This window comes from Macaca mulatta, chromosome 14, assembly GCF_049350105.2.
Source record: "Macaca mulatta isolate MMU2019108-1 chromosome 14, T2T-MMU8v2.0, whole genome shotgun sequence".
Lineage (NCBI taxonomy): Eukaryota > Metazoa > Chordata > Mammalia > Primates > Cercopithecidae > Macaca > Macaca mulatta.
This window is the reverse complement of record NC_133419.1, coordinates 128,829,488-128,841,736: the sequence shown is the minus strand read 5'-3', so window position 1 is coordinate 128,841,736 and position 12,249 is coordinate 128,829,488. Positions and strand designations below refer to the sequence as shown.

Sequence of the window (12,249 nt, the reverse complement as noted above, 5' to 3'; positions counted from 1 at the left end):
ACTTGCATGATCTTGTGGTCAGTTAAGAATGCCTTAAGCAACTCACACAGTAAAGGATTTCTGACACTACTGTGGACCTTAACTCTTTAATAAACCATTTAAGTATTGCCTATACTTTTCCAATGAAGTTTAAATTTCAATACATAATTTTACTTGGAGAGGATAAAGAATATGGTTTTCTGTTTAGAAGAGTAATAGTGTGTGTGATATTTTAAAATCTCTTGGGAAAAGCATCTTATACCATCTTACTCTATTTGAAAAGGCATAGGGTCAGTTCATGTATTTTATGTTAAAATAGTATTTGGGAAAAATGCTAAGAAAATAGCACTTTAGTTCCAAGGTCAGAAAAGGCTAATCTGCTCTTAGTCTAATGGGATTCTTTTTTCTTATGACCAAAATATTTTCCAAACTGGGCCTTTTGAAATCATCTCATTGGCTTGAGTTGGAGTGCGGAATTCAGCCTGACATTGCTCCGATTTCTTCATTTATTCACTGGGCCTACAACATCAGCCAGAAATCGTATCATAACATGTGTGATCCTCAGCTTCTAGATTTCTGGCTTTAGAACTCTTGAGGACCCAAGCATTACTCTGACAGATGTGAGCAGCGTTTGACTCTGACTCTCTGTACTTGGAGTTCTCAAACCAGGCAGCAGAGTGGCCGTGGACCCTCAGATGGTGGCCTGGTGCAGCCCCTTTCCCCAGAGTAAACCCATGACCCCTGAAGCTTCCGTTCCCACTCGCCTCTCCCTTCTTCTGTCCCTCCTGCAGATCTGATTAGCAATCTGTCCTCCATAAGAGGGTTTTTACAGTTTTTTTTTTCCCACTCCCTCCTCCCCTGTCCTCTTCCTACCTCCTCCTTTACCTCCAGGTAAACTCGGGGGCCAGGACTCTTTTGAAAGCATAGAGAGCTACGATAGTTGTGATCGCCTCACCCAGTCCTGGAGCAGCCAGTCATCTTTCAACAGCCTGCAGCGTGTTCCCTCCTATGACAGCTTCGACTCAGAGGACTATCCGGCTGCCCTGCCCAACCACAAGCCCAAGGGCACCTTCAAGGACTATGTGCGGGACCGTGCTGACCTCAACAAGGACAAGCCTGTCATTCCTGCTGCTGCCCTAGCTGGCTACACAGGTAGGCGCCCTCCCGCTGCTGAGGCCAACTCCGTCTGCACGTTTCTGTGGGTGGGATCCTTCCTGGAAGGCACTGTGCACCTCTCACCAGAGACGACGACAGACTCCCTTTTGCAGGGCAGCGGGGAGAAGTCTCTCTAAGAATTCTTTAGTCTCTCCAGCCACTCTGCTTGTGAATAGCCATTGATTTTTGGAAGCAAATAGTATCATTCTCTTCAAAGGGATCATTTCCAAGAATGGTAGGAAACTTATATTTTGGTGTTTTTCCATGTCTGGGGGAAGGGAACTGTGATGATTTGGTGTTCCTGGAAACTCTATCTAGTGGCCTGGCATCAGGGGATTTTTCCTGGTCTGCTCCTGGGAGGTCTTTCTCAATACAAAATCAGCAGTAGCATCTCTCAAAGGCACACTGAATGGCCTCCACACTGGACTCTTCTGCAGCACCGTTCTCCTTAGGCCAGCTGTTCAAATGTGGGAGCAGTGTCCTCAGTGACACTGTGCCCTGTCCACATCCATCCCGGCCTATAGAGAAGACCCCTTCTCTCACTCGACTTTATCAGCAGTTTTCTTCCAGGAGCAAAAGCTGTAGTTATGACAGTGATGAGTGAAGAAAGGCCATAAAGAAAGGAAGATGTAGGTTGAGAGCTTGAGCTTTGACTGAGACTCTGGTAGTAGAGCAAAACAATTCTTTCTTCAAATGGGTTGTAGCACATCATGCTGCTTTACCAGAAAAACATGTGGAGAGTATAGCTGAGAAATAGCCAAGGAGTATTAATGTGTTAATCATCAGATCTCTCTAGTGTTTTCTAAAAATTAGAAAGTGTACCGTGAGTAGAGCTTATTTTAAAGTAGCTTTGATTACTCAGATGTGGTCTAGGCCTTTATTCTCTTATAATTCTCTCCACTCTGGATGCGTTTTCATGTAGGGACCCTTTGTGTGGATGATGACAAACAGCAAGATCTGTGTTTCTATTGAGGTGTCTGTCTCATCTTTAGAGTATGCTGAATCCTCATTTTTGCATTCAGGGAAGCCTTAGGTCTTTTACAAAGAAAACCAGTGACCTTTGAAAACAACTCAAATGCTTGAAAACTTACTCCCCCTTCAGAGATCAGGAGTGTCTCTCTTATGTTGCATTCCACATAGCTCCCAGTGCAGTTCATTGCATGAGTAGTGCTCAGGAATTATGTCTACATGTTGGGGTAGCAACAAGGTCAAGGCCAGGAATGGAACTCAAAGGCCCTTACTTTATTCTTTCTACAATACCCGGTGGTCTTGCTTGAACATGGCTAGCATGTAGGAACTTACTACTTTTCAAGGGAGTCCTTTCCCATCTCTGGAAGGAGATTATTAGGAAGTATATTCATTTCCATTAGAAACATCTGGGGTGAGGAAAAGTATATTAAGTCACTCTCAGGATGTACAAGAGTGCCAGCTCATGCAGTTATACTGGTTAGGGGTTAAAGAGCTAGACTGCAGTTGAATATAGTGATAAAGGAAGGGAGACGTGCTGCTTAATTGGGAAGAGAAAGGAAAGGCAGAGGTAGCTCTAAAATGACTTTGTGGCCTTGTGAGGTAGACTTTATCTCTAACTGCCAGTGCTTGCTTCTGTTTTTGTGGTGCAGGGGAAACTATGCTGTAGGTCTGAGTTATGTCTGGATAGATTGATAGTTGCCTGCCCACCCTCTCCTCTGCCTGCCCTTCCTTCCTTCCTTCCTTCCTTCCTTCCTTCCTTCCTTCCTTCCTTCCTTCCTTCCTTCCTTCCTTCCCTCCTTCCCTCCCTCCCTCCCTCCCTCCCTCCTTCCTTCCTTTCCTCCCTCCCTCCTTCCTTCCTTCCTTCCCTCCCTCCCCTCTTCCTTCCTTCCCTCCCTCCCTCCCTCCCTTCTTCCTTCCTTTCCTCCCTCCCTCCCTTCTTCCTTCCTTTCTTCCCTTCCTCCCTCCCTCCCTCCTTCCTCCCTCCCTCCTTTTCTTTCCTTCCTTCCTTCCTCCCTCCCTTCTTCCTTCCTTCCCTCCCTCCCTCCCTTCTTCCTTCCTTTCTTCCCTTCCTCCCTCCCTCCCTCCTTCCCTCCCTCCCTCCTTTTCTTTCCTTGCTTCCTTCCTCCCTCCCTCCCTCCCTCCCTCCCTCCCTCCCTCCTTCCCTCCCTCCCTTCTTTCCTTCTTTTCTCTCTCTTTCTCCCTTTCTCTCTTTCTTCAGACATGGGATAAGGGAGTAAAACATTTAGTGAGTAGAAGAAAAGGGGTAGTGATTATCACTTAAAAGTGTCAAAGACTGAAGTAATCATTTTAATGAAAAAAACGTTTTTGAAGCATCTTGCCATTTAATTCTTTCTCCTTGACCATTGCAATTTCACTTTTTTATACTGTCTCATGTGGTGGCGAGAATAATAGTCCAGAAAACAGAAGTCCTCTGTGTTTCCTCCCAACTCTAACACACTGTGTGGTTTTAGGCAAATTTACCTTGTTACCGTTTTCTACTTTTAGTGAAGTAGAAGTGTTCATTCTTGTCTCGGTGGCAGGAAATCTGTGAAAATGTAATTGAATTAAATCAACTAATTAAATAAATGAATGCTGGACATTGTGCTAGACATAGAGGGAAAAACCCTCAATTATAACAATTCAATTATTTCAGCAAATGTCTGAGCGTATATTGAGTGCAGAAAAGCGAATATGAGGGCTCACTGTCTCCTTGAATTCAAGATATTTTAAAAATCCTTAGACTTGAACTGGATTCTCCTATTACTGTGGTCTGAATGAAAGTTGGGATTTGTTAGGTACGTGAGGAGCAACCCACATTTTAGTGTTTATTTTTTTCCTTTAGTGGATACCTGGTGAACACCTCCTGCCTGTACTGCAGACTCATCCTATGAGGGTGATCTCACACCCTCATGGTGCCCCCGCCAGCCTCATTTAAGATGCATCCTAGGGAATAGGGAAGCGGATGAAATGTGCCCATACAGCCTCGTCCACCACCTGAGGCAGTCACTAGAGTGCCTATAAATGGGTGTCTAGCTTTCTGCAGACATGTTAAGAGGAGCTGAAATTTGCCACAGTACTATGGACAGCAGAAATCATTGTATACACTTGTTGGCAATACATTTTATTGCTTGTAAAAGTTACACTTACTTGCTCAGGTTCTGCTCAACTTTTCCGTATGTTCCCTTAAAATTTGATTGCTCCAGAGTATGTTTGGCCACACAGTAGGGGTACACATAGCTCCACGTCACTGTTACTTGGCCTGAACTAAAGGGTGCATGCTTAGATTCTCCAAGCTGGGAAGAGAATCCATCTTCCTGCCGTTGCACCAGGAGTCTGGGTCTTTGTCCATATCATCTCCAGAGGAATACATTTTACTTCCTGATACGATGTCTTTCTTACTGCACTGTAAGTGTGGAAATCAGTTAGAAACTGAATTTTCACATTCTCTTGCACAGCTACATTCTTCCTCCAAAGATAAGAAAATTGCATCAACCTTCGCTGGGCTCCCATAGCAACTTGTTAAATTAGGTCAAGATGCGGGGGCAGATAACATGGCTTGAAAGCCTGCTTGTTAGCTGAGTTAAGAATACATCAAATGCAATGTTGGCTTCCGCCAAAATGTACCTCCTTACCTTACTGTGAACTGTTTACGGTTATCAAACTGATACCATCAGAAAGCTCCATTTTCTTTTGTTCGAAGATACATTATGAACCCCTTCTAATTACAACACAGTCCTAGAGAACTAGCCCAATGTTTTCTATATACATTTTGTAGACCTAGGCAAAACGCTTTCCAAGTCCTTGAAAAACATAGGCATCTCTTCTTCCTCTTGCTTTTCCGTTTCAGTAGGTATAGAATAATATAGTAGGTTGTCACATAGTAGTCTCTCTTCCTCTCAACCCCTCTAGTCCCATTTCATAGATGATGAAACTGAGGCACAAAAAAATGACTTCTTCAAGGCCATGTATGTAACTGCATTCTGCACAGAGGTAGCTTCTGAATTGAATCTTAAGCACCAAATGTCTCACCTGAATAGAAAATCTTTTCTTCATATTAGAGAATGAGAGTACTCCTTGGTTATTGCAGTTGCCTGCCTAGACTGATTAGGACCTTGTCTGCCTCTTGTCACTAATGAACACTATGTGTATGTGGGTTAGGGGTATGTAGGAGGGAGGAGAGCTGGCCTTGGCTTCCGTCCAGAATTATTGACCTGTAAATCACCTTTATTGAACTTCATTCCAGATTGTCAGACATACCCACAGATAAGGAGTCCTATCACTTCTGTAGCTGTTTTGGAGCAGGTCTGGTGGTAATGCCCTTATCAATGTCTAGGTGTGTTCTCAGTCTTTGATTTGCAATTATGAATGAAGTGGTTTTCTTGTTTTCTAGGAGCCTGAAAAAGGCTAAACCCAAAGCCATTCATTAACCATAATGAAATTATGTTTTATAGTGTTACACAGATTTATAAGTAGGCAGTCTTTCAGTTTCCTTAAGGCTAAATTTGGGACTATCTGGAATTCAACCTCCAAGTTTTTTTGTGTGTGTGAGACATCACACACACACACACACACACACACACAAGGTACTAGTCTTGCAGAAAAAGAAGCCCCGTACATTCTCCTCTAGGTCCTCTCAAATTGATTCTGCCCTGAAATAAATCCTCTTCTTGTCATTTCATAGATGACTTTAGAGCCAGTCTAAAGTCACACAATAAGAAAGTCCCAGGGCCAAGTCCAGAACCTTAGGGTTCTGGCTCTTAGTTGAGTTTTAGGGTTCAGTAACCCAAAACTACTGCTAAAACATGTTTTTGAAGATAAACAACTTTACTGCAAAAGGAAGTGCTTCAAAGCCCTTCAATTCAGAATGAAACCTGAGATTTGGCAGCATTAGCTGAAATCACAGTTTTCTGAAGGAAAGCTCGATTGCAAAATAATCTCAACGTATTCAGGTACAGACAACAACTGAGGAAACTTTTAGTATGAGCCTAAGTTAGTGATAAGGAAAGAGTAAAAGCAGGTTACTAGTGCAGTGTGAACTTGTGCTGTGGGCATGTTGATTAGGAACAGTGTAGAGCCTTTTAATTTGGGGGATTACTGGAGCCAAGCTCTGGAATCCAAAGTCTCTCCATGTAAATGCTGTTGCGTGAGACAGTGTAAACTGGCTCAAGTCAGGCCCCGAGAAGGCAGGGCGCTTCACTGAGGTCTGCAGGCCAGGCAAAGCCGCGAGTGGCTTCCAGGCTTGCTGAAGCCATCACAGTCTCAATGTAGAGCATCCTCGGGCAGCCCCTGGTTGGATAAGAGGAAAAGAGCTTGGGAATGAGAAGGGCGGAAACAAAGTGTCTTCCCTCTGTTGCTCAGAGGCTGCTGTAATTAACCAGTTGCAGGAAACTGGCAGCCCCCTCAGCTTCAATAGAGCCTTCATGTCAGCCAGCAGCTGAGACGCTGGCAGGGATTCCATTCACTGTGCTGGGTTGAGCTGTGGATCCTAAAGGGGTGCCTGGCATGGACCTGGGGATCTCCGTGGAGCAGTGGACTCACATGCTGCTCAGTTATGTGATTGATGGGAAAGTACTTTGGAGCATCGAGGAGGAGAATTCGCGGGAAGATTTGAACTGGTTGGGAGGCAAAGCTCTTTTCTATTGCCTGTGAGTAATTTCACTGTTTCTGCCTCCTAACTAATTAGTTTTGCATGAATTTTTCTTAATCATCTGCTACCAGTAGAAAAAGATCACGTGGTAAAAGGATTCGTCCTTACTATGAACTTTTTTTTTTTTCCTAAATGTCTTTTTAAAAATGTGGAAAGTGGTGATTCCCTATTTCTGTCGTGGCTTTTGAAGATTGCAACTGGCTGAACTACCTTAGTGTCTTGCTTCAGCTGTGGTAATACCTTGCAAGCAGTCTTTGGACACAAGAGATCTATTCATCCTGTACAATATGTCTCCAACCCTGGTGCCGTTGACAACTCTCTGAGGCCTAGAGGTGCCTGGATTTTGGATACCAGAAGACTCACAGGCTGACCCCTCTGTTCTGGGTGTAGCCCACTGCCTGTTTTAGGGGAGGAGTCTCTGAGCCTTAGATTTTTGGGGTCACTGTTTCTTTAATAAAGTCTCACTACAAATAATGGAATTGGGTGGTGACTGTTCTGGAATTCCACTCTGTCTCCAGTTTGAAGCTCCACCTTTGGAGGAAGCAAAATGTTTCCATTGAGCAGAATGCAGCCAGCGTGCTGCTGAGGCATCCACACCAGTCTTCACTGCCTTTAAACAACAGGCCTCGGAAACTCCCCATCACCTCTGTTGGGAAAGGCCCTGCCAGGTGTCCCAGATGACCCTGCTTTTGCCCCCTATGTACTTCTTTCTTTTCCTTGAATGGCCTCCCCTGCTGCAGAGAGTAAGCAGCTGCTGCTCCGTGTAGAGGCTCATTCAAGAGAAGCTCTGCCCCTCCTGTCCTCCCAAAGTGACTTGCATGTGACACCTGCAGGTTGGAGCGCTCCTCCGCACCCCGCCAGTCACTTGGGAATGCCTGCAGGTGGAAGTCCAGGTTAAACACAAGAAAGGGTGGTCATCCCATGAGGTTTTACCAGGGGCAACATTCAGGGGCTACCCCTGTAGAATTCAGAGCATGGAGTCAGACCCTGCCAGCGAGCAGCTGTGTAACCTTTGGCAAGCTAACATCTCTGTATCTGTTTTCTCATCTGCAAAATGGCAGTAATAATAGTTTCTATACCATAGGCTTGTTGTGAGAACTAATGAATTAGTTTATGGAGAGCACCTGGAGCAGTGCTGGGTATACAGAAAGCTAGGCTCTAAGTGCTGGCTGTCACCTCCATCCATAGTATTCTCCAAACCTTTTATTTTTCCAGTATAATTCTAAGTTCCTTGAGGCCAGGGAACAACGCATTTTACTTACAGAATTGCAGTAATTGCTGGCAGTGTCACGGGGCATAGCAGGTATTTAATAATAGATTAGGTCTCTTCATTTCTTTAGCTCAATCCCGGATCTGTTAAGTTCCTACTGTGTGCTTAGACTCCTTCATCTACACTGACTTTTTAAATCCTTCACCAAATATCACGAGGAAGTTTCTGTTATGCCCACTGTGTAAATGAGGGCATTGAGATTTTTGTTTTTCTTTTTAGAGGAGGAGGTCTAGCCCAATGTCACACAGCAGACGACAAATAAGATGACTTTCAGGGTTTTCACAATGTCAGAAAATATTCAAAATACTGTGTTCGTTTGAGTGCCGGAAAGCAGGTGCCAAGACATGAGTAGATGTGCAAGGCGTTTACGGAAGGAGCATTTCTGAAGGAAAAAAGGGGAGGAGGCAGCGAAGAGGAGGCAGGGGAACCTTCAGACCATGCTGCAGGTCTGGAAGGAGGAGGTTTGGGTAGAAAGAGCCCTCAACTGTAGCTCTGTTCCAAGAAAACTTTGACTGGGCCCAGGGGATCCTTGTGTCAACGTTGTCTGCTGGAGGAGCTCTGTGTCTCCCAGAAGTGGACCTGTATGCCCTCACCATGCTCTGTCCCTGGCTGGAGCAGCCCCCAGGAATGGTGGTGCTGGTGTGGACATGGTAGAGCCAGTCAGTAATGTTCCTTGAAGCAGGAGATCTGAGTAGACAGCCACAGGGACCTGACCTATAAACATGGCTTGTTGAGACCAGCACAGCTTTTCCATGTGGCAGGACTCAAGACCATGTGTCCTGGCACTCTCAGTGGCCCGTGATGGGCTTCTGAGCTCAAGGCATGTTGTTGACTGTAACTCCCCAAACTGTATTGTCTTTTGTGTGACTCACCTCTCCCTGAGAGATAATGAGAGTGAAAGTTCTCCTAGAGTGATTGAATGTGAAAGTTTAAACTCTGAAACAAGGATGGGACTTGCTTTGTTGGAGATGCTGTCAGGGCACAGGTCTGTGGAGGTGTTTGACATTCAGAGCCGAGGCGGTGGAGTTTCTTATGGAGGCCTCTCAAGGCTAGGCTCTCTGTTCGTTCTTCTTTAAAGGCGTAGGTAGGACACTTTCAGCTCATCACATTATGGTGAAACAAAAAGTATTTGTTCTGCTACCTCTATGCTGTTGTTAATATTGTGTTTTGCTGTTCAGCACACTCTGGCTACATTTGAGGAGTGTTCAGAGATTATATGCTGGATAAACGCTTACAAAATTCGGTGTGCAAATGATCCCTTAGGATCTAGTTCAACTACCTTCCAAGAATTCTAATACGCCTGACTAGTGATTTCTCTCATTCTTGACATGCAGGGAAAACTTAACCCCTAGGATAAAATAAATTCCAGAGATCAAGTTGAAAATCCTACTGAGAAAAGACTATAGTCTTCAGACTTCTAAAGTTCTGTTTTCTAACCCTGATCAGTGAACATACCTTTCTTTCTTCTCGTTACCTACATACTTAGGAAGATTTTTCTTTGTACATTTATAGTGGCTGGAAAAACCATTTCTTTGGTTTATAACAAAGTTCTTATCCCCTTCCCCCAAATCCAAACCTAACGCATCTCTGGTGACTTCTTAAAAGAACTGGTTACCTAGAAGACATCAGGAGGAAAGAGCTATAAAGAAACCCACTTCCTGACTTGAGCTTCACTGGCTCACTGTCCAAGTTTGTGTCTGAGTGTTAGCTTGAATGTGTTAGACAGAGTTATTGGTGGGTTTAGAAGAAAGGTGGTTGCATTTGAATAGAGACTGCCCCTTTAAGAGAGGAACAGTCCCCTTTCTCCTGCCGCCGCCCCCACACATGTGTACTTGAGCACTTGCAGGTGTGCAGAGCCAGAGCAAAAACAAAGGTCTTTCCCTCATACCCTAAAAATGCGTAACTGTCTTGTTCTCAGACGCAAGTCAGACTGGCCAAATGAGCCTCGCTTAACCCTGTTCCAGGTGAGAGGACTCCACTGGCCAGTTGCCAGCCACCTGGCCTTACTGTCAAGCCTGTCTTGGGCACTGATGACTGGACAAGAGGTTCTGTTTGAACCCCAGTTAATGCTGGTGGGACCCGTCTCTTTGGGCCCAAACTATTGACATTTGTGGGGAACGGTGCTGAACTTGCTCTGGGTGAGCTCTGTATAATAATTAGGTGACGAATACTTGGTGAGGGACATGAATGACTAAGGAAAAAGGTGCATCGGGAAAAGAGGATCTAAGTCCATCTGTGGCCAAGATTTCCCTAAACCGTATATGCCTGTGATACTTTCACTTGCAAAGCAGTTTGCATCTGCTATCTCTTTTTGTGCATATGTACTTTTAACATAGGAACAAGGATTTCAGAGTCTTTCCTAACTTAAAAAAGTCCTAAATGGTTATTCTCATTTAAAATATTAAAAATTTTTAGATTTGTATACTTTAACTTTTTTTTCCTTAACCTCCAACTTTCTACTTGTTCAAAGTCGCCATACAAAAGGCCAATTTAATCGTTGGAAGTCTAATAAGATTTTTTCTAGTGCTTTTACATTTTTTTTAAATGCATCTTTTTTCCCTCTTGTCTTTTACTGAAAATTGTTTTTAAAAATATATTTTCTGTTGTTTCATTCTTCTTTGTAATTCCATTATTGTATATTCAGTTGCTCCTAAATTGTTCACCTCTTTTAGTCTCTTTCTCTCTCTCTCTCTCTCTCTCTCTATATATATATATATGTATATATGTAGATTTTTGTAATAAGGACTTAATTTACATTTTTATAAAGTAAAGAGAAGCAGAGATTACTATTTCCATTTTAGGGAAGGAAAAAGTAAAGCCCAGAGAGATTAAATGAGTTGCATAAGATTGCAGGGTGATTCAGGGAAGAACTGATATGGAAGCCTTGTACCCTTAACTCCCTACCCGGGGCTTTCCCACAGGCATCATATATTTTAATTTTATAGGATGCTGTCATCACTCAGTACTCCACTGCCTGACATGTAAAATGGCTTTTATTTTTAATGTTTTTGACACTCTTCCTTCTTTCGTTTTTGATCTAACATGCAAGAGACATGAACACGGCACTCAAAGACTGGTTTTAATTGATTTGAGAGCTGTTTTCTTACTCTTTTTCATGGTTGGATACTGGCTATCTCAGCAACAAATACAAGTTTATAAAGTTGTTGTTCATCATTGTGTTCAGCAAGTATGCTTTCCAAACACCTGTCAGAATGTTCTTTGTTGTTAGAGTTGAATTACTGGAAGTTATATTCCCAATCACTGCCCTTGAGTTACTAGCCACTGATACAGGAACATGTTTATAGAATATATTGACACACAGTGAGTCTTTAAACCAAGGCCGTATTGGCCAGTTATAGAATGTGTTATACATGGAGTGTGTTAGAGATGAGATAAGATTGGGTCAGGGTGGGGCAAAGAAAATGTACAACTCAGAAGAAATGAGAGGCATAGAATGCAGCCAAAATATCAAGCACTCCTGACCCTTACTCTTCTTCAAATAATTTCCCCAGTGCCTTGATTGCCAGTCAGTCCAGCAGTACAGTTTCTTGAGTTCCTCATCCTCAGGCAACAAGACTTTGTGCAGCTTCAGGTTGAGCTTGGGCCAGAGGGCAAGAAACTGTCCGGATATTTTCTGTTTTGTCCTCAAACTTAATGGAAATCAGCAGATTTGGGGACCTTTCTGAATGGTGATTTAGAAGAGGATTGACAGAAAGGGGGGGTGATGCTTGGAATGGGGAGTCATCCACCCCACCCTCAGAGGTGCGTCCTCCTGTGGTAGCATGAAAGGCAGCTTGATACACTTGTGAACAGATGGGTCATTTCTGGATTCGAATGTTCTGTTTTTGCCATCATCGTTTGGCTGTGGGTAGAGACACCTGGCTGGAAGGGAGGGGCCAGCCAGGCCTGTTCCTCTGTTTTAGGGCCACCTGCCAGATGTGTGCTATCAGGGCAGAGTCAGCCCTATTGCAAGGGTGACCAACCATGAGAGTTTCATAGGTTAAAATAAATGTGGTGTCCTGCCCACACCGAGGTATTTGATTTGACTTTTAGAACAGAGCTAAAGGGATTAGCTTCTTAAAGTAGCAAATTAACTCCCAAAGGACAGGTGGTCGTTTTCATTTTTGGGAACACGTTGATGAAATGCAGCTTGAGGGTCACCCATATTATTTGGCCCCAAATATAGTTTAATAGAGAGAAGCCATTTGAGCGGCCTTTCTAATCCTTA

At 43.8% G+C, this 12,249-nt stretch overlaps 1 protein-coding gene across 7 annotated transcripts in view; it reads left to right on the top strand.

Annotated features, from left to right (window-relative positions):
• The window catches only part of ETS1 (ETS proto-oncogene 1, transcription factor), a 127,986-nt gene that overhangs the window by 105,473 nt on the left and 10,264 nt on the right, over positions 1-12,249 (top strand). For 5 of the 7 annotated variants that reach the window (XM_015116086.3, XM_015116087.3, XM_077964644.1 and 2 more), the window contains one exon: positions 871-1,131. The exons of the other annotated variants lie outside the window; for them this stretch is intronic. In XM_015116086.3, the coding sequence (XP_014971572.1) occupies positions 871-1,131 (261 nt within the window). The remainder of the gene's footprint in view (positions 1-870; positions 1,132-12,249) is intronic. 7 annotated transcript variants of the gene reach the window in all.